Source organism: Sphaeramia orbicularis, chromosome 20 (genome assembly GCF_902148855.1).
Source record: "Sphaeramia orbicularis chromosome 20, fSphaOr1.1, whole genome shotgun sequence".
In the NCBI taxonomy this organism is placed as follows: Eukaryota; Metazoa; Chordata; class Actinopteri; order Kurtiformes; family Apogonidae; genus Sphaeramia; species Sphaeramia orbicularis.
The window spans coordinates 36,045,488-36,068,788 of record NC_043976.1 but is presented as its reverse complement, the minus strand read 5'-3'; the positions used below and the strand labels follow the sequence as shown (position 1 = coordinate 36,068,788).

Genomic DNA, 23,301 nt, shown 5'->3' with positions numbered 1-23,301 from the left:
CACCCCTTTTCATGTTATGATGTCTTGCAGACCCACCTTTTTATTTCACCACGGTACCCGTTAGTAGTAAACTATAATTGTATCTTTCCACCAGCCCTGTAACGCGTCCTACGTAGTAAACGGTAAGGATACAATTTTATTAGCATCTATAGCTAGCGTTAATTAGCCTTTTAAACGAGCCAGCTAGAGCTAGAGTTAGCTCTACTAGCTTAGTGTTAGTAAACTGTCGTAATTTCTCTTTTTATTTTCCTCTCTCGCTAGATTTCATTACTGGTCACTGTGTCACTTTTTCCACAAGACTCAGTTACTCTTTCACCAGGCCTGGAGATCCGTTTGGGGTTTTTTTTTGCTAACCTGTGTGCACCCAGACCTGAAATAAGTGGATGTATCAACTAATGCGGTTGTAATTAGGTTAGCTAGTTCACTGTAAAATTAGCTGAAGTGTTGTGACAGGGCGTGTAACGCATTGATATGGTGTAACGTCATTGCGTTACCCAGTTGTGTAGTGTAATCGCAAAGAGTAAAGCTGTCTGCACCATTTAATTTAGTTAACGTGGTAGTATTTGCATTTGGAATACGTAGAAATCACCACTTTCTACTGTTTTGCTCCAGCTATCCCACATATCACACATCTGGCTTACAAGTTTCTCTGAGTAGCAAGGGTTAATATAAACAAACTAAGCTACAGTGATGTATTCTAATGTATTATTTCTATTTTTAATCTTTATTTAATCAGGTAAGTTAGTTGAGAACTGATTCTCTTGTACAGCAGCATACAAACAGCTTCAGTTGTTCATTTTCATTTGCTTACTCTTGGCTCTTTATTTACAGGATCATCTCTCAATTCCAGTTTCTATTCTAAGGTTTAGATGCAGCACCCAAGCCCTTATGGGACAATCTAAACTGATCTTATTTAAAATCAATATGGAGAGAATCAGAATTCCATCTCTTGCCTGACATCTCTGATCTTATTAGTTCTCAGCTCTAGTATTTAGCAGGTTTTGTTTTAAGCGTTTTTTTTTTTGACATTGTTTAACATGTTTTCCTGCTTCTTCTCTCAGATGTATTAGCAGTTATTTAGTTTTTATGGAAACACATTAAGTTTTCTATCAGATGGACCCCCACAGTATTAGGTAATGCCTAAGTGCTAAACCTATAAGCCCGGAAAAGCCCTGAGCTCAGTACCCAACTCTGAAAAGACACGTGCTCGAAAGTGACAATACTGTTGTAATCTCTGGTATTTCTGTGTGTGTCATTGCTTTAGCTGGTTAAGAAGCAAACATGGCTGCCCAGTGTGTAACCAAGGTGGAACTGACGGTGTCTTGTAACAATCTCCTGGACAAAGACATCGGCTCCAAGTCTGATCCCCTGTGTGTCCTGTTAATGAACAGCTCTGAAAACCAGTGGTATGAGGTCAGAATGAAGATTTGAATACTAGCATTGTACTAAAATAGATCTTATCAAAGTGTTCAAATGAGAAAGCATTGATGTCTGGATGTTATGTAAGTTATTGTAGGTATTTCACTTAGGCAAAAAACACCCTTGCTCTGAGAAATCTGGCATATGATCATGCAATTAACCTAGGTGTGGCAGTGGAGTCGTCACTGATCACAGTGTGGAAAAGTGTGTCATGTTGTTAATCGTTAACTCTTAATGGAAAACCCAGCATTGTGGAAAACAGTAATTATGTCAAAAAGTGCCAGAATGATTTGTCAGACTTTCTAATGTCATCATGTGGTTTCTCTGAATACGATTAAACATTTCCTAACAGGTCGGCCGCACAGAGAAAGTCCAGAATTGCCTCTGCCCGAAGTTTTCCAAAAAGTTCATCATTGACTATTACTTCGAGATTGTGCAGAAACTGAAGTTTGGGATTTATGACATTGACAACAAGACGATTGACCTGAGTGATGATGACTTCCTGGGTGAGCTGGAGTGCACCTTGGGCCAGGTAAGATCTAACACAAAAAAATTCACCAAAATAGCAGTGTAAAGTTGATGTCTGGATATTCATACAGTTGCATTAGTAAACAGAGGCCTACCTGCAGTGTAATAGGACACCACTGTTCTTCCACTTTTGAACAAAGATAACATTGGCGTCAAACAGACTCTAGAGTAAACTGACTCCATGTGTTTATTCTGTGTGTTTGTTTTGATTTAGTCTTTCGCTTTTGTCATTTTTTAATGGTTTGTGTTTGGGCAGCATCACTGTTATATCTTTTATTTCTTTATAATTTATTTATCAATTACTTTTAGGTTGTGTCCAGTAGGAAACTAACCAGACCTCTCGTCTTGAAGAATAAATCCCCTGCAGGAAAAGGGACCATTACAGTGAGTAGCAGAGAAAGAAACTAATATGTTAAAGAGTCATTTATAAATTAATAATATATCTTCTGTTCTGTTGTAGATCAGCGCTGAAGAAATAAAAGATAACAGGGTAGTGAATTTTGAAGTTGAAGCGAGGAAACTTGATAACAAGGTAAATGTTTATTGTTATTTCATTAAAATCTAGAACATGAAGTCGATTGATTGAGTTTAATTCACGCATTTGTTCACAGGATTTCTTTGGGAAGTCGGACCCGTACCTGGAATTCTACAAACAGACAGAAACTGGATGGCAACTGGCTCACAGGACAGAGGTACATTTAGAGAAACACTTTCTTTCCCTTTTTTGTATCGGTTTCTGTGAAAAGAGGAACAAACCACAGTGTAGCTATTTGTTACACCAAAACCTTTGCACAATATATGACCTTGGGCTATGCTTCATATAATTGTCAGAAGTCTGTAATGTCCTGCTGCTGAGGTGAGTGAATGAGATTTAATCACAGTCGTGGTATAATTAAGAAGGAAACAGACATTTGTGATTGAATTAGAGAAGTGGTTAAATCTGCGGTTTTTGCAACATGTGATATTCACAGTCTTTCCTAGAACTCTAACCATAAATTCACAAAATTAACTGTTTTATTTACAACTAAATAGCCTTTGTGATGTTCAGAATCTGCAGATGACTAAATAATTTCTTTGATTCCATTTCAGGTGGTGAAGAACAACCTGAATCCAACATGGAGACCTTTTCGAATCCCACTGCAGTCTCTCTGTGGAGGAGAAATGGACAAACCCATAAAAGTACAATACATGCCTCTTTAACATGTGTGATAAAACTTGATTGCACTCGTTAGGGTTGGGCGATACAGCAAAAAAAAAAAATCTTATCTATCAATATTTTATATTTACTGATAATATATATCCAATGCTGCCACTGTGAAGAGTTTCCTGATAAAGAAAACTACTTAGTGTTCATTAGATAAACTTAAGAAAGAACCAAAACATAAACGTTGTCTTCTCAGGACCCAGATTTACATTTTACATCATTTTGGTGTCATTGTGTTTTACATTGTTTTAGTCTTTTATGTGGCTTTTGTCTGTCTTTTTGTGTGTCATTTTTGTCTTTTACATCATTTTTGTTTTTTATTTTAGTTTTCATTCTGTTTTTTGCAGCATTTTTGTCTTGTATATCATTTCAGTCTAATTGTGTAATTTTCTCACTTCATTGTCAGTCTTATTCTTTTTTTTTGATGTTGTATTTTTTATGTCACTTTCATTTTATGTCTTTTTGATTTTTTTTTTTTTTTTTACTATGACTTTCTCCCCACATTTCACATATCTTAAAAGATGGCAAACAAATAGAAACAGCTTTGCGACACATTTTACCTAGAGGAAATACAGCTTTAAAATATAGGTTAACATTTTCATATTCTTATTGTTGTGACTGATGCAGTACTGTATTATTAGATTTCCGAATTTACAGTGTAGAGCACTTGAATGCAACTTAACCTGTGTTGCATGCTCATCTGTTTTGCTATTACAAAAAGGGAGATTTCAGAGTTTGCGAGTGGCTCTGAATGCATCATGAATTTCCTGTTCTTATCTAGTCAAAGACAGGAAAAGAAGCATCATGTCTCAAAATGACACCAAAATACACATTCTTAGCAGAGATCCATTTACTACACTACAATTACCTGGGTACAAACATACACTGCAAAAAATGCCCTGCTAGAAATAAGCCTAATATTCCTAAATCTGCTCAAATTGGCTTATATTGAGCAAAAAAATCTGCCACTGGGGTAAGAAAAGAATTCTTAATACAAGCAAAAAAGCCTATCGACTAAAAAACCATAATGTGCCTATAATGCTAGAATTTAGCAAACAGTGCTTAGTACAAGAAATACAATCACCTTCATATTAGATGGAAAATCTTATTAAGAAAAAGTTATATATATATTTAGAAAAACAAATAATTATATTTTTCTTATATGAAAATTTCTTGGCAAACTTTTTTCCCTGTTTAGATGAAAAAAGACAAATGTTCTAAAAATAAGGCTTTTTTCACTTTCTTAGAAATCATTTTTTGCAGTGTAAACCTGTATGAGGCACTTAGTAGGTAGCACTGTCACATTTATTTCTTCTGTGCGATAAGTTGTTAGATCTGTCTTTATGAAGTAAAAATGTCCAGAGTTAATTATTGTTATCGCCTAGCCCTAATGAATACACATTTGATGGATTGCACTGATGTTTGTTGACACTTCACAGTACATTTCACGGTTATGACAAACTGCAGGGTAACAGTTTAAAACATGAATCTAGTTTTAGTGCACACAGACCTCAGGATGTCCTCAGACATCTGGAAACGGATTATACAGATGAGATTATACCCAGTACAAGCCTGACGATGTATATTTTTTTAACCTCTGAAGCACACATGTCAGGAACGAAGCTGTTTCCACCCAAACAGGACAAGTGAGTCGCCCAGTGGGTCACAGTGTGTGTCTTGGTTCATCTCACCATCACTTAATGGGTGAAGTGTGCGAGTGGATTAGGTGGGACGTTTACAGGAAACTTGGATAGCCGGGTCCTTAGTCCTTCAAGTTTTCTTCATTCAACTCTACACATTTGTCTGAAACTCTTAAGTTATCGTACTGCCAGCTTCTGTCTTCTACTGTAGTTTTAGATTTAACGAAAATTTACTTTGGCATGTTTTTGTTTGTTGTCTGTTTTCTGCAGCTTCATGTTTTTTTTTTGTTTGTTTGACGTAAAGGTTCAGTTCACCTAAATTATAAAAATTAAAGATTTATTTACCTCTTTATAATGATTTATTTGACTAAGGTTATGTTCAGACAGCAGGTTTTAATGCATAGTTCTGATCTTTTGGTGAAATCCGATTTTTTTTTGTGTGCTTCTTTATATTACACATTAAATGCGACTTCTATCATTTTTGAGTATGAACTGAGTGTGATCCTGAAGTGACCCGCATGCATAAAAGAGGTCCTGACCTAAAACACGCACTGTGTTTACGGAACTAAATATGTTTTCCTGCTGTTCCTTTTCCTGGGACGCAGAATTGTGACGTTTGTTGCATTTCAGTGATTTAAAGGTCAGATAAATGCAACCTAGCCGTTTAGACTGAAGTTGCATTGCAAAATATCAGATATGGATCGGATTTAGAACCACATATGAAAGTGGCCTGGGTTGGATTTGAAAAAATCAGAATTGTGCTGTTCAAACTGTCTTTAACAGATTGGATACGAGTCACATATGTGCAAAAAAATCAGATTTAGGCCACATTTGCTTGCAGTCTGAACATAGCTTAAGATATCTTTGTACACCTGATCATAAAAGTCTTTTATGCTACTATGCTAATGTGCAAACATTAGAGTTTTCACATATTGATGATTTTTTATTTTGTAATTTGGGTGATGTGACCCTTTAACATCAGCTCTTTGTGAATGATTAACACTCGTTTTCCTTCTTGTTGCCCCCATCACTAAATATTTTTACCTGTTTCTAGGTTGAATGTTACGACTATGACAGTGACGGCTCACACGATCTGATTGGAATCTTCGAAACCACAATGACACGTCTGCAGGAAGCGTCACGCAGCTCACCGGTATGTGTAAAGCACCTCAACCAGCGTCATTTTAAATGTTGTACTGTCATTAGGTTAAGTATTGATTTGGATTTTACCTTCTGTGGAGGACCCTTGAGCCAAAAATGTCCATGTAAAAAGCTCCTCTAAAATCATCAAGTATTGATATTATTTTCTGATTAAATCTCTTAAACCACTTCAGCTCTGTTCAAAACTACCAAAATGAAATATCAAAGTTTTGATCACAGAACTACAGCCGTGATATGATATGCTGCTAATGGCTAAGTATTGATGTAAACATAATTAAAAATTCCAATGTGCTGGAGAAATTCTGCAATCAGATTTAGGTAAAATCAGGTAATTTTCTCTCAGTAAATCGCTGCTGCTCAGTGCAATTTTTTTCCCCATAGTTCAACCACATTATTTATCGTACATACTTGTACTATCAGATCATTTGATCAGTTGTATTGAAGCTGAACTTCTTCTTTCACCACTAACTGACTCTTGTGGTTTTGCTCTTTCCTCAGGCTGAGTTTGAATGTATCAACAGTAAAAAGAAGCAGAAGAAGAAAGGCTACAAGAACTCTGGTGTTGTGAGCGTGAAGGTCTGCCAGGTACTGTGTTCATTTTATTTTCATGTAAAGACATTCATTTGTACAGTCACTTCTTCATTTGTAACATGGATTTTGGATATTTACTCTTCTTACAAAATGTTTCAGGTTGTGAAAGAGTACACTTTCCTGGATTACATTATGGGAGGCTGTCAGATCAACTTCACTGTAAGTTTTGTCTCATCTATTTTTCTTCAATAAGCCACACCTTTAATACACCTGTTTATTCATATCTAATGTTTTTTTTTTTTTCCCCAGGTGGCTATCGACTTTACGGGCTCAAACGGGGACCCTAGGTCTCCTCAGTCCCTGCACTACATTAGTCCTCAGGGAGTCAATGAGTACCTCACTGCTATTTGGTCTGTTGGAAATGTCATCCAGGACTACGACAGGTACCAGCGTCAGTCCAAACACTGTCTGATTGACTTTCAGCTGATGTAGCTCATGTTTCTTAATAGCTCATTTTGTTTGATTTTGAGTGTTTTTATGTTTCCCTTCTAGTGATAAGATGTTTCCTGCTTTTGGCTTTGGAGCTCAGATCCCTCCATCATGGCAGGTGAAGCTTTAAATATTATTAAAGATTTTAAATGCCAGGTTTTGTCATGATGCCATGTTTTCAGATGAAAAAAACTGAGGAAATTGTGAGTGAAAGGGTTTCAATGGCACTTTTTTTTTTAACTTTATTTTTCTTATTTTACTACAAACATGGTTAAACATATACAACACAAACAGCAGGATCAGAGAGTCACAACTTTCATAGGAAAAATAATAAATGAATACATAAATAAATACGCATTCTCACACAGTGTAAATGTGCATGTATATAAGTTATATCTGCTTAAACAGGTTTAAGCAGGTAGCATTTTTGAAGTTACTAAGTTAAGAAGAGAGTCCACTTTTTCCAGTGTCTTTCTCCTACATCTTTTTGTAGCCTCAGCTTAAATGGCAGATTTTTTGAGTTTTTTGAATGCTTCTTTGCACACAGTGTATTTTAGACTTACTGTAGGAGCTGAGCTGAATAAATAATGCACAGTCTTGCCAACATTTACGCCATATGCATGAACACAGCCAAAGTTATCAAAAAAATTAGAATGAAAACCTCTTAAAATGCACACAACAGTCCCTAAGGGTTAAATAAATCGCTTCAGATACATGAACTACTGAAGGCTGAATCACGGACGTTGCACACATTAAATAATATTTGGTTGTATTGTGTCTCCTTGTAGGTTTCACATGAGTTTCCTCTGAACTTCAACCCATCAAATCCATTTTGTGCAGGTATGTTTATACCTCATTCTGCCTCTAACTGGTGAATTCAGAGTAATTCTGTCTTAAAAAAAATTTCAGGAGAAATAATCTGAGAACCAGACTCATCTCTAGAGTAAATGCCTGAGGTATTGGTTGTCAAATGTTTCAAGTGTCCTTTTATTCAGTCTGTCACTGCTCTCGTTCAGACTCATATCTTGACTTTACTTCTACAGCTACTCATTTTTATGAAAATAAGTCAAAATCAGTTCTAAGTTTAAGAGGAGATGGACCTGAATGATCTGGTCTGGAAAAAGTCATAAAAATATTATCAGCAATGATCATGATTGAAGTGTGATGCCAGTTACCTTCTTGTTAGAATCCCAAGTTCTAGTCCAGATCCATCCCTGTGTGGTGCATCTAAAAAGCTGAAAATGGACTGATACTACTGTAAACCATTAGCTTTGACAGATGCATCTGGGTTATGGCAGAGGGCTGTAATCCGTTATGAGCGTATTGGGCTAAAACCAAACTCTGTCAGAGTGTGAAACAGATGAGACTGTTCTATCTGATTAAAAGCTTTGTCAGCATTAAGTGAAATTACAACAGATGGATGTTAGAGAGATGCACCCACTGATATTAGCATAATGTCCAGCAAAGAAACGGGAAAGCCAACGTGGTGTAAGCTAATGCAGCTAATGAAAAGACACTTCATGGACACTTTATAATCTTTATTTAACACATTAAGAGAGGGGTGATTATTCTGTTCATACTACCACGCATGGACCGAGAAGAAATAACATCTTTACATACACAGACTGGCCATTATTAAAAAAAAGATTCTATTATTTTTCCTTATGTAGCCTTAGATTTAATCATTGCATACATTCACTGTGGCATTTTAATGAGCTTATGCAATGTTACATTTATTTCCATCATTTTATGGACACTGCGCAAGTGAAGCAACCCCAGATCATAACACTGCCCCCATAAGCTTGTACTGTGGGTACTAGGCATGATGGGTAATCATGCAGTGGATAAAAGTCTTTATCCAGTAGTGCACTTAATGGGATGCGTTCCCAACCAGCTCAATGTCCCCTGTGTCATTGCTCTGATTGGATCTCAATGTAGATGGGATCAGTAATGTTTCAACCACACTATACAGTCACAGAAAAAATTATTAGACCATCAAAAGTCACCAAAAACAATGGCTATGCAATACAAGTACTAACTCCTGTGTGCATCATGTGACTAAAACAGAGAGAAAAGAAAACATGGAATGCCTAAAAGCACTGTTTTTGTCAGTACAATGCCATAGATATTGATGGAAGAACTGAAGTGATTTTGATTATTATCAAGAAAACCATGGAAAATGTCTAGATATCAGCTTTGAAATTAAACTCTTACGAGCTATTTTTGTTGTTATCATTATATTTGTCCAGACAAATGTACCTTTAGTTGTACCAGGCATTAAAATGAACAAGAAATTGAAGAAAACAAGGGGTGGTCTAATGACTTTTTGTGCAACTGTAGATGACACCGATGCCATTCTCAAATACAATGCAGTTTTATGGCTGTCAGTGTAAAAGCGATGGTCCTCATGTGTTTGTGCAGGGATTGAAGGGGTGGTGGAGGCCTACAGGGTGTGTCTTCCTCAGGTCAAACTCTACGGTCCCACCAACTTTTCTCCCATTATCAATCACGTGGCCAGCTTCGCCAACCAAGCCCTGCAGCAGACCACGGCATCGGTGAGTGTTTGTGTTGTCGTCTGTCAGTAGTGAGTCACATGCAGAAGAAGAGAGAAAACCCATCTGTATTCACTTTCCAATTTCCTTTGTGTAATATTCACAGTGGATCAGGGTAATTTGATAACAGCTTGATCCAAAACAGAAGTTCATTGATAATGACAGGGAGTGGCAGTTTTCTCGTGCCAGACTCTCCAGTTACTATATTTATTTTTATTCTGTCTGTGACACTATGACCTCCTTTGACCGTGTATTACTATAAAATTGTTTTTTATTGAATTTTTCGACATTTACACAGAACAAACCCAAGTACATTCACATGCACACCTTCCCCAGATAATAGAGAATAATTTAATTAATTAGCATTGAAAAATGGTCAGTTAATCATGTATATTGACTCATATCCTCCTTGAGTGACTTATGTCTGTCTGAGACCCTGCAAAGCATTGTTCTCCTCCATAGGGGACAAGTTTCACAGCTTTACTTTAAAAAAAAAAACAAAAACACACAAATGTTATTAACTTTAAAGGACAATCCATTAAAAAAAATGTATCTGAAAAAAACAGCTGCAGCATGCCGTTTCCAATTAAGGCAATTATTTAATGAAAAAAGACCAAAACTTCTACTTTCCTTGGTCTATATATAACTTATTATGTACTCCTGAGACCCAGCAATGCATTGTTGTCCGTAGGGGATAAGATTCACAGCTTTACTTAAAAAACAAAAAAAACAAAAATGCTATCCACTTTTAAGGACAATCCATTAAGAAATGTATCTGAAAAAATGGTTGCATCATGCCATTTGCAATTAAGGTAATATTTAATGTAAAAAAGCCAAAACCTTTAGTTTCCTGGGTCTGTGTATAACTTATTATATCCTCTTGAGACCCAGGAAAGAGAACGAAGTGTTAAATGAAAAGATCTGTTGGTATAAATATTATCCTCTGTCTGTTGACAGCAGAACAACAGTTACATAACCAGTTTGACCGTGAACTGATGGCTAGATATGTAGACCAAGACCAAATATTTTCACTTTCTATGCATGAATCCTGATGCTTCTTTACATAATTCATTAACTAGGCTGTAAATTCTTAATAGAAACTTACATAAAACTCTTAACATGCACCTGTTTCCTCATCAGTGTGCTGTTCTTCTTTAACCTGCTCTTGTGTTTTGTGCACAAAAAATAATAGGTTAAAGTTGAGGTTTTGATGGAACTTACAGAAAGAAATCCATGTCACAGTTTGATATATTCATCCATAAATGTTTACTCCTGTTGACACCCTGACTACTAGACTAGATATGACAGAAACCACGATTATCTCTTTTAACTGACGGTAGAAAGGCTGGTGACTTTATGTAGTTTTAAAGCAACACAATATCTGACCATCAGTTATTGTCTGGGTGGTGGAAAAAACTCCTGTTACACCGTCTTGTTGTGTTGGTAGCAGAGTACAAATTATATTGATATGAGGAAATGTAATATTATATATGCTGTAAAGAGCTTATACTGCCAGGCGGTTCATGACCTGAAACACTTTCTCAAATGTCAAAAAACTGCAAGGCAGGAAATTAAGAAACATGTATTAGTTAGAAGATATTTAGGTGTCCTCTGTTTAAAAAGTATCCAGATCTTGCACATGAGTAGCACTACACCAGTTTCTATCTCAAATATCCCTCAATTAATAACTTTCATTTTCTCGTTGGGCATATCCTGATGAAGAGAAACACATAGTATTTAACAGACAAAAAAAAAAATTACCATTGAACCATAATGTCACCTTTTATTTGACTGAAACTAAAATGAGCCATGAAATCAGTCCAGAGAGAGGCCAGAACGATGGTCTGAAAAGGACCAGTGAAGCAAAACGTGCACGGGTTGAAATGTGGAGATGAATCAGGTTTGAGCTGCACAATGAAACAGGAATGTTCCAGTTGAATGATCGTGAACTGTGTTCTTTTGTATGCCTGATAATCAGTGTTCATTAATCTTTATAGGGAAATGACAAACACTGTCATAAAAAACAAGACAAAGTGAAAGTAATTTAGGTGTCAGTTAATAGATGGAGGATTTGTCAAATATTAACAGGAACAGTGACTCGCCTCTACTGTTCATGTGCAAATCTACTTAATAGAAACATGTAAATAAGCACTGCTTTCTACTGAACGTCTATGTATTGAAGCACTGCATTACCGTTTATTTTTATAGCACTTATTGTTCATCAGCCTCCTCTGAGAATGTTGTCATGAAATGTGACCAGTAAGAGCCAAATGTGTTTGGTAAAATAAATTAAATTGGGGAAAAAACTATTGGAACACATTGAATTCAGGTGTTTCTTTTTTAACAGGGGTCTGGAATACAAAACAATAATGACAAATTTCATACTATAGTTTTATATTGGGATAAATATCATTGCATTGGTTAGTTTGGTTTTAATTGTGCTTTGCTTCCAAAATGCCTCAGAGATTGTTTTTACATAATTTCTCACAACATTGATTTAGTTTTTTTGCTGTTGTTTTTTTTTTTTTATCCATGACTATGGTTTTAAATGCTCTGCCTCTAAAATTCTAAAATATTTTTCATGCTGTGATCATAAATAATAGTTTTCTACCACAACAAACCATCTGCTTTCTTCACATCTCACTTAAAAAAAAAATCTCCCATTAAACTTAAGATGTTTTTATGTCTTGTCTCTATATGTCACCCCTGTGATGAACTAGCGACAAGTCCAACTTCGCACATAAGTAGCTGGGATAGGCTCCAGCGACCGCCGTGACCCAGTGAGGGTAAAGCGGGTTCAGAAAATGAATGAATAAATAATACTTAAACAAAACTAACCAATGCAATGATATTTATCACACTATGAAACTACAACATGACATTTGTCATTATTGTTTTGTATCCCAGACCCCTGTTAGAAAAGAAACACCTTGATTCCATGTGTCCCAATACTTTTGTCCATATAGTGTAGATCCAACCCAGTGAAAGACGCCTCTGTAATGAAATAATCTCTATTATTACCACTTCCTCTGTCTGTGGTCATAATGTCATGCCTGATGGGTGTACATTAATATTTAAAACAGTTCAGACCATTTCATTGTCTGTCTGTGTCGTTTCCGTCGACCTGAAGCAATACTACGTCCTCCTCATCATCACCGACGGCGTCATCACAGACATGGATCAGACCCGCAGCGCCATCGTCAACGCCTCCCGCCTGCCCATGTCCATCATCATCGTGGGAGTGGGAGGGGCGGACTTCAGCGCCATGGAGTTCCTGGACGGAGACGACGGAAGCCTGCGCTCTCTGACCGGCGAACCGGCCATGAGAGACATCGTCCAGTTTGTCCCATTCAGGCAGTTCCAAAACGTAAGTAATGCACAGTATGTAATGTAGAAACAACAGTGGCGTTTGCTGTGATTCCAGCTGAGTTTTCTTTTCTGATTAAGCCAACTTATTGCTATAAAATCTGCATGGACTGAATTATTTTCTGAGCATTTCACTGCTTCATAATAGATTTAACCGACTTATTTAAAACCCAAACACTGACCTTATTTCCAATCACAGCAAATTCCCAGCCCATCCCATCAGCTTATCTTAACTTCCTTGTGTATTTATTTCTCTAAAATCCAAGCGTAGTGAATAGTCCCCCCTGTTCGATGCCAAATCCAGATGACACCCCCTCGATAGTGTAGCTTACGTGTGTATTTATCTCTTTTCAGGCGCCCATCCAGGCTCTTGCCCAAAGTGTATTGGCCGAGTTACCTCAGCAAGTGGCCTCCTTCTTCAGTTTACTCAAACTGAAGCCTCCAAACGATCCCAGTCCTTCATAGGGGTACCCCATATATGTCCATTAAACCCCACCCCCCTCTGAGCCTCCACCTGACTCCACATGAATAACTGACTCACTGAATCTCTGCATGAGTCATTCCATGTTAACATGTCATCTACTAATGTTGTTATGTCCTACTTTCATGCTTTTCAACACTGTTAGTTTCATCCCAGGGCTGTGAGAGATGTTCAGGGAAAACTCCACTTTGGATTACTCATGCGTTGGTGATTCACAATAAAATACTTAGCAAAGAGACCAAAAAAAAACAGCCTAAAAAACAGGCTTTCCCAAATATATAGCCTGCTTTTGATTGAATCCCCAATTGGCAAAGAAAAATGTAAAAACTAATTTAAAAAAAAAAAAGTAGACGTTAATGCTTAAAGACCTAGAACTATTTTGTGATGATTTTCTTATGATTTTTTTTCCTCTACATATAACATTTCTTAAGTGATTTATTATTACTATTTATTAGATTCTCCAATGCATTTTTCAGTGAAAATCAATATTTTAACGGTGATCATATAGATGTTCATAAAAGCCCAGAGTAAATTCACAGGTTATTATATCAGAACTGAGAAAACTGAAGAAAAAGTGATGTTTCTGCTAAAATATATCATTAATTGGATATAAATACAAGCATCTACAACCAGTGTCATTTGTCAAACTTCATGGGTTTTACTGGTGAATCAATGTTGTAGAAGATGACGGTGTTTCCACGTTCACTACAGAGCCTCTGAACGTCCAAACTGGTCATATCTGATTGTTTTTTAAATTTATTTATTTCAAATATGGAAATGGTACAAGCTTCCTGATAGCTACTAATTGATTTCTTTGTACAACATAATATAGAAATGAAAATTCAAGGAAGCAAGAAATAATAATACACACAAGAAAAGAAAAAGAGTCATTCGAAAAGGAGTGAGATGACAAACTATATTTTACCTCAGTTATTTACATGTATTGATAGTATTAGTGGATCAGAAGTTATTACGTTTTTTAGGTCAGTAGATGTTTTAGGCTGTTTTATGTCTTTAAGGGTTAATTTCTGATGTATTTATGTCCATTTGGGTCATGGAGAGCTTCAAATTTCACTTTTGGGAAAAGATTTACAAACAAATTCAACTCCTGATGTGACGTAAAACCAAAAGCTGAGTGAATCAGTAAATAGTGGAGTTTTTCTTCTACCTTCAACTTCCTGCTTCATATCCATGCTTCCTTCATCTGATTTCAGCGATGACAATATTCAACTGAATGACTGACTAGAAAGAGTAAAATGTTTTTCTTCTAATGTGTTTTAATGTCTCATGAAACAGGAATATCCACTAATATTCCTGTTTGCATGCAGATGTGCACACCTCAATTAAAACTTCCAATTATCGTCTTAAAAAGGTTGGGATATTTATGTATATTTATCCAGAGAACAGTTCATACCATGTTTTTGAAATGTTTAAAGTAGGTGGAAACATCAGTATTAGAGATGTTTCCATAGTAGTCTGTAGAAACTTCCTAAAACTGAAATATAATCGGCATTTTCCATGTTTTAATCTGAAAATGCTCCTCAGATCATCCAAACAGAACAACCCCTGTCAAATTCAGAATATTGTCATTTTGGGAATAACACTGGAATGTTAATTTGCATGTAAATGTTATGACTGTGACTAGCATTTCTTTCTTTGTTTTCTTTCTTTTTTTTTTTTTTAACCCTCTGCTTTCACTTCAGGCTCCTCGGGAAGCGCTCGCAAAGTGTGTGCTGGCAGAAGTTCCTGGTCAGGTGGTGGAGTTTTTCAACACCTTGAAGCTGACTCCACCCAACTCCAACCCTGCACCAACCTCTGCAGAGACCATCTGATTCTACAAGAACGAGGCCAGACGACACACAGTACACAACAGTACAGGAATACTTCAGTTTTATACCACACAGATGGTCCATTAGCTCGTACTTTCCCGACTTGATCCCGTATTCCAACATCCTCGACGACGTCCCAACACGTGCCATGTTCGTGTCAAAATAGATTTAGCTGTTGGTAGATGTTAACACCAGTTTGTCCTGATTTTATCTGTATATCTGTTGATCTGCAGCGTAAAAACTAAAGAAACCAGCATGGCCATGAAATGATTCCATGAATAAGCAATGCACTCTTATATTAAAAAACAAAAAGGCAAGGCAAGTTTATTCGTATAGCACAATTCACACATAGGGTAATTCAAAGTGCTTTATGAAAAATGCAAGAATAAAGATAAAAAAGTAAAATACTTAATTTTTGATGGAATATTTAAAGAAAAAATAAGAGTAATGCAGAGCTAAAAAGAAATGTTTTCGGCTCAGACTTAAAAATGATTTTGTCTAATATTACAGAGAATGTTCCCGATTTTAGCTGCATGAAACCAAAACGCTGCTTCTCCCTGTTTCGCCCACTTACTTAAAAGTCAATTAAAACAGTGCAACAGATCCATATGAGTTCATCCTATGCATTCATAAAGCTTACATAATGAATTCAGTATTATGTTTAGGCTACTTTCACACTTCAAATCTCAGTTCTTTATCCATTTTTTTTTTTATTATTACTTGGCTGCTGTTGAAATGTGCCCTTAATCAGATTCCAGTCTGAAGTGTCCACATTGTGAACTGACCCACATGCACAACAGAGCAACAACACAACATCCCAAAGCACACTGAGGCAGCTGAAGTCTGATTTATATAATGATGGAAACTCAGACTGGTTCCAATACCTCACTGGCTACCGCCGTCAGAGCATATTCCATATCAGTTTTTATATTCCAGGATGTAAATGTAACGTGCATTAATTCTGGTGAGAAAAAGCCAAGATTTGTCACATTCACAACTTCATGTGGGAGTGGATTTGTTCAACAGATATGTTGCATGAAAAAGGGAAAAAAAGTGTAGATTTTTGCCACTTTTGCCTGTAGTCTGAACATAGCCAAAGATTAAGAAGGAGCTGAAATTATGTGGAAAAACTCCAAAACTTGCACCTGAATCTGCAGGTCTTGGGTCCACGTAAAAAAAACCAAAACACAACACAAATACAAACAGCCTGCCTCTATGTTGTGCCACGAATCAGAAATTAATCAGCTGTCTAGATAGATAGGTAGATATACTTTATTGATCCCAATCTGGGAAATTACAGTGCATTTGACACAGTAAAAAATGTTACATTATGTATTTAACCCCCAACCAGGCTGAACACTCACTGAAAAAATAACCATATCCTGAAAAGGACAGCACTGTGCAAAAGTCTTATTCTACCTTTATCTTTGTTGTTTTTGTACAGGGGTTGGACAAAATAATGGAAACACCTTCACCTCAAGATGATAATGCCCCAATCCATACAGCTAGAATTGTTAAAGAATGGCATGAGGAACATTCTAATGAAGTTGAGCATCTCGTATGGCCGGCACAGTCCCCAGACCTCAACATTATTGAGCATTTATGGTCAGTTTTAGAGATTCAAGTAAGACGTCGATTTCCACCGCCATCGTCTCTAAAAGAGTTGGAGGGTATTCTAACTGAAGAATGGCTTAAAATTCCTTTGGAAACAATTCACAAGTTGTATGAATCAATACCTCGGAGAATTGAGGCTGTAATTGCCGCAAAAGGCAGACCTACACCATATTAAATTATATTTTGTTGATTTTTTAAGGTGTTTCCATTATTTTGTCCAACCCCTGTAGGATTACAATGAACATATGTATATTTTTCTTTCTCTTTTCTTCACATATAACAAGAAAATACAGGAAATATGTGCACAGCCTTAAAACACACACAAAAAAATCTGAACTAAATGGGTTTTAAAGGTTACAGTCACTATTTAATTAGAAACATCTGACATGTCGAATGAAACCTGGTATAAAACATCTGAAAACAAGTGGTGCCAGGCATAACAAACCCCGCCCCTTGCACGTCTATTAACTTATTTTGGCATCGATCCAGCTGATATATGTGCCAAGTTTGAAGTAAATTGACACAAAATTGATGTTTTTATAGACATGAAATTTCACCCATTATAAAAAAAAAAATTTTGAACTTTAACCTCCCTTTCCCAAAATGTAACCACATCTATTCAGGGTCACTGGCAAGCTATAAACCCAATTTGGTATGAATTCAGCCAATAGTTTTGTTGCTACAGACATTTGAAATTTCACCCATTCTAAGTAAATGGGGAAAAAAAAAAAAAAATTAAAAATTGATCAAAAATTTTAACTTTGACCTACTTTTCCCAAAATGTAATCAGATCTATTCTGGGTCACTGGCAATCTATAAGCCAAATTGGGTATGAATTCAACCAATAGTTTTGCTACTAGAGTGTTAACAAAGAAACAAACAAACCGAACCAAAAACAATACCCATTACGTCCCCTTTGGGGGATGGGGTAATAAATGTCATAAATCTCATATTGTCTGAACTAAAGGGTTAAAGACATGTTAAGTACAAAGGGAGGTCACATTAAATACTGACGTTTTGGTTTATAGAAGGTGTTTTTTTCCTAAAATTTTAGTTTTTCCTGCTGTGCATACTTCACATATATCAGATTGGCTCTAAATACAGCGACCGACAAATGCATGTGTGGACATTAGAACTTAACTAAACTAACAAACCTAATATTTCATTTTCATTTCATTTTATCTTTTTATTTCGAGCATTTACAGGATACATGCAAATCCAAAATTCCAAAATCATTCATCTACACTCGAAAAGGAATGGGAAGAAGAAAAATGTATTGAATCCCACCCTCATTCTCATCATCAAAAAACTTAACATAATAACATTTTGAATACTCACTCCTGTCCTTACAATAATAAACTTTATTGCAGACACAGGTCCATAAACCACAAGCACACAACATACAGAATAAATAAAATAAAAAGGAGAAAAAAGAATAAAAAGGAGAAAAAAAACAATTAAGCACATTATAAAATATACAGGGTGACGCAAAAAACGGGAACTTTTTAACAATCCAATAAAACCAAGAGTGATGGAAGAAAAATATTTTATTCATAGTAATTGAAACCTTAAAACATACCATTTAAGAAACAATGATGGAATTTTCATTTTTTAAAAATTACTTCCTGTAGATGGCGTCCTCCTGTACGAATGCATTCTTGAAATCTGCTGTTGAGATTCCTCATTGACCGCTGCAACATCTCAGCTGGGATACTGTGAATTTCATCCTGAATTCTCTGTTTGAACTCATCCAGAGTTCTTGGTCGAGTCGTGTACACTTTACTCTTGAGATAGCCCCACAAGAAAAAATCACAAACGGACAAATCTGGCGATCTAGGGGGCCAGGGAACGTTACCGAATCTTGAGATCACACGGTTACCGAACAATTCTCGCACAGCCGCCAATGATTGCCGTGCAGTGTGTGATGTCACTCCATCCTGTTGAAACCAGGTTTCTTGAACATGTGGAAAATTGTTCAATTCAGGTGTAACGAAGGATTGTAACATCTCCACGTAACGATTCGCAGAGACAGTGACTGAGATCCCCTGTTCATTTTCAAAAAATCCATGGTTACTAAAATGGGGGTGTGTTTACTTGCTCGAGGTCACTGTGTCTCAGTGCTGCCACTTGCTCATGTCTGCCAATACGCACTTCAAAAATTCCCATTTTTTTGGGTCACCCTGTACAAACTATTGCACCAATGCCGTCTCAGTTTAGAGGTAAAACGATAGCAGCTTTTCAGGGGGCTAACTAGAGCTTCTATAATGTGGTTCTCTGATTCATCCAGGCGACACATAAAACTAAACAACTGTCTTAATAGTGCCTCACAAGTTGGCACTCCTGTGGTCACAAACAGTTGACTGGCACTATGCCACCGAGGGACATGAAGCAGCAACCTCAGTGCATCATTATAGGCTACCTTAAACCTCTGCAAACTTATTTTCTTATAGTTTGACCACAGTTGAGCAGTGTGTAATGGTGTGATGTAGGTTCTAAATAGAGAACACTTCACTGAATCAGACTTCAAGCCAGAACAATGAACAAAACAGGCCTAAACCCAAGTAGAATAAACTCATTCGACAGTATTAACATTATATAAGCAAAATGTGTGTGAAAAATAGAAACAAAATACATTCCTGGTGGTGTTACCACAGGTACATTACATTAACCGTCAACTTGCATTATACATATTACATATTAGAATAAGACTTTTACATAGTATTGTAATTATGGATTTGTTTGCTCTTTAACACCTAATTTTATCAACTGCTGCAGCAAATGATCGAGTCTCATTCAGATGTTTGTGTTAGAATAGCTGCTGTTTTAATATCCCCGTAGCATAAGGATGTAAATAAATCTCCTTAGCTTTGTGGCTGCAAATAGCGTAGCATCATGTAACACCTCAGCTGTTTACATCTGTTTCCTACAGTAGCAGTTATTTACTTAAAAAAATGCCAAATTCTTCCTCTGTGGTTTTAAAGCCCAGGAAATATCTTATGCTGAACTTGTATGTTTTGTGTATTCACCTGTGTAACGTTTGTATTTACTTATTTACCGTGGTCTACCTTTGTGCCATTTATGCGTTACTTTCCACGTGAATTATATCTTTAACATAATGCATTATGGGTAAGTTTCCTGGACAAGGACTTAAATGTGTTTTATCCTAAATGACAGGCATTAAATTGATTTGTTCTTGAACTTGTCAGTATTAAACATGTTCTACAGACTAGATACAGTACTGTTTAGTGTCATCTGTGCTTGTGTCTATTTTGTTGTTTTTATATGATTATATTCTGTAACGTACGATGCATCTCATTGTGTATTAACCGCTTCCTCCTGTTGCACTAACGGGTATCGTGCCTTAGTTTTGTGTAGCGCTGTGCCTTAATGAGCTGATGTATTTAAAGCATGTAGTCGTTTGTCAAATAAAAACAGTTCTATGCATTTCCTCAACTGTGTTATTGGGATTTTTGTCTTATTAAATTCTGTTTTAAAGCAATTTTAAGGGGAACTATGCTGTAAAAATCAACTTATCTACAGACAAAAGGATCACAAACCTAAGATGGAAGCTTTTTGAGGGGATGTTAATCAAGGGTGTCAAACGTACGGCCTGTGGGCCAAAACTGACCCGCCAAAGGGTCCCATTCAGCCCTCGGGATGAATTTGTGAAATACAACATTACACTTACGTTTATGCTTTTGGCAGACACTTTTATCCAAAGCAACTTAAAGGGGAAGATTAACAATTAAGGTCTCTCTATTTCTCTCTCTCTCTCAATAAAAACCAAAATAAAAAAATAAAATACAAGAATAGAATACAGACTGAAACAGCTGTACAATTGAAAAAGTGTCGTACAGAAGAATAAAAAAGCAAAATAATAGAATAAAATACAAGAATGGATTAAAAAGGCATAAATCAGCTGTACAAATAAAAACAATAACCCAATATCAAATAAAACAACAGAATAAACATTTTAGTTCAGGGAACAGATTCCATCCAATTCAGTCTCAACTGGGTCGGACCAGTAAAACACTATCACAATAACCTATAATAAATATTATTTCAGTGTAAAAAACAAACAAATTACAATTTCATGAAAATGTTTACATTTACAAACTGTCCATCTACAAAAAATGTGAATAACCTGAACATATAAGAGCAACCTGAAATATTTTAACAGACTTAAGCACAGTTTTAACAGTATTATCCCTGATACTAAATGTTTTGTACCTTTATAGATCCACTATTAGCTGTATGTTAAATGAGAAGCTGAGGCATATTATTGTTAAAGCTGCACTTATTTTCTATAAAAAATTGCAGGTTGCTCATGTTATTCACATTTTTAGGAAAATTTATAAACGTGACTATTTTCCTTAACGTAGTTTTACTTTTTTCACTCTAAAACATTGAGAAAAGTTTGGAATTGACCTTAATTATCATTTTTTTAAATGTTATTATTGTACTGGTGCAGCCCACTGGAGATCATATTGGGCTGCATGTGGCCCCTGAACTAAACTGAGTTTGACACCAATGATGGAAATAATTGGAAATAATTATTAGAATCACTGACATGTCAAGAAATAGCAAATGTGAAACAGAAATCTGGCAAAAGCGGTAAAGAAATTTACAACATAAACCTGTGTAACATATGCTGCTGTTGCCACAAATTGTCTCTTTGCATGAATATGATTTATTTCCAAAGAAAAGCATTTGAAATGTGCATATAATTGTTCTTCATTGTACCTCAGATACAGCAGGAAAAAAATCAGAAAAAGGGTCAAAAGGTTGCGAAAACAAATGTTTCACTGCCAAAACATTTACAGAACTTTTAGCCGCAACTGTAACAACATCTGTTTTTTTAAAGAACTGTTTTGTTGAATTTCTATAAAACATGCTTTAATAATCTGTCTGTTGCTGTATCTCCTCTGTACTGACACATCTGGACTCAAACTCAGGCATCTGCTGCCATCTAGTGGACATATCATTGAACTGAATCTTAAATGTAATGCATGTTAGTGGTATTACAGTAAACGACTGAACTCTATAAGGCCCCCAGAATAAAAGTAGTGAAACTTTACCAAGGTTGAGTCTCTAATAAAGAAAAGTTAAGTCAAAAATACTGGTTTGTTGGAGTTTCCAAGATACAGCATTGGGTCAAAATGTAAAATTGTGAGAATGAATGAGAATATTTGTCTCAGAGCTACCAGATCTACTTCAAAACACTGTCTGTACATTATAACACATTCACTTTACAGTTTCTTTATACTGGAACATTTATAAATCTGTAGTATAAACAGACATAAACTAAAATATATATGTATACAGGGTGGGGAAGCAAAATTTACAATGAACATTTAGTTGTTTTTTCTCAGCAGGCACTACGTCAATTGTTTTGAAACCAAACATATATTGATGTCATAATCATACCTAACACTATTATCCATACCTTTTCAGAAACTTTTGCCCATATGAGTAATCAGGAAAGCAAACGTCAAAGAGTGTGTGATTTGCTGAATGCACTCGTCACACCAAAGGAGATTTCAAAAATAGTTGGAGTGTCCATAAAGACTGTTTATAATGGAAAGAAGAGAATGACTATGAGCAAAACTATTACGAGAAAGTCTGGAAGATACTATTAAAGAAGAATGGGAGAAGTTGTCACCCGAATATTTGAGGAGCACTTGCGCAAGTTTCAGGAAGTGTGTGAAGGCAGTTATTGAGAAAGAAGGAGGACACATAGAATAAAAACATTTTCTATTATGTCAATTTTCTTGTGGCAAATAAATTCTCATGACTTTCAATAAACTAATTGGTCATACACTGTCTTTCAATCCCTGCCTCAAAATATTGTAAATTTTGCTTCCCCACCCTGTACATGTAATAACTCTATCATAAATGTTGAAAACATCTGCTAACCAGTTCTTTAGTCATGCATTTTCAATTCATCGTATTAAAGTATGGCAGATAATTTCTAAAAAATTGTAGACCAGCGATAAGTGAAAAAAAAAAAAATTGCATAATTAATAACTAAATACAAAAACTTGATTAAAATCTGCAATGAACGATTAAAAAAAAAAACCCCACACATTTCAAAAATCAACTCACAATATGCACAATATGTCACCTTTAACCCTTTAATCTTTGATAAATGACTGGATGTAGATGTTTAATTTTATGTTCAGTTTGATATATTTGGGCAAAAAAGTCACTTTTTCTTCCGTTTTCCCTGTTCTGATATAATAACCTTTGACATTAACCCTTTCATGCATACTGGTTACTCCAGTGGACAGTTCTTCTCCAGCTGTTCTCTTGTATATTCATAGGTTTTGTTGTTTTAGTTCCACATCAGCCAACACAGTGGACACTAATGCACCATCCCATAATAATACACTGGCATTTATACCATTACTGTAACTTTGCTGTTCTTGATAAACCTGATCTGTACTAACATGCTTGCGTGGAAATCAATTGCTTGTCATTATTATTA

General features: G+C 35.9%; 1 protein-coding gene across 2 annotated transcripts; it reads left to right on the top strand.

The window, feature by feature from the left end:
- On the top strand, positions 1-16,379 carry LOC115410986 (copine-3-like). 2 transcript variants are annotated; one of them, XM_030122868.1, is made up of 17 exons: positions 1-122; positions 1,265-1,413; positions 1,772-1,951; positions 2,257-2,331; positions 2,408-2,479; positions 2,559-2,639; positions 3,037-3,126; positions 5,846-5,944; positions 6,451-6,537; positions 6,643-6,702; positions 6,793-6,926; positions 7,036-7,090; positions 7,761-7,812; positions 9,394-9,527; positions 12,655-12,891; positions 13,245-13,357; positions 15,075-15,211. In XM_030122868.1, exons 2-16 carry the CDS (start codon positions 1,282-1,284, stop codon positions 13,353-13,355), a joined length of 1,599 nt encoding a protein of 532 aa, XP_029978728.1. In that variant the 5' UTR covers positions 1-122; positions 1,265-1,281; the 3' UTR covers positions 13,356-13,357; positions 15,075-15,211. The 2 variants fall into 2 exon arrangements, with proteins under 2 accessions (XP_029978728.1, XP_029978727.1); XM_030122867.1 differs by lacking the exon at positions 13,245-13,357 and having other exon boundaries at positions 15,075-16,379.
- Positions 16,380-23,301: the final 6,922 nt, after the last annotated feature.

Bases quoted from the DNA above. Each gene is read 5' to 3' on its own strand.
- LOC115410986 (XM_030122867.1), top strand. From the start codon at position 1,282: ATGGCTGCCCAGTGTGTAACCAAGGTGGAACTGACGGTGTCTTGTAAC. The intron at 2,332-2,407 runs GTGAGTAGCAGA...GTTCTGTTGTAG, and splicing joins CAGGAAAAGGGACCATTACA to ATCAGCGCTGAAGAAATAAA. The intron at 7,813-9,393 runs GTATGTTTATAC...GTGTTTGTGCAG, and splicing joins ATCAAATCCATTTTGTGCAG to GGATTGAAGGGGTGGTGGAG.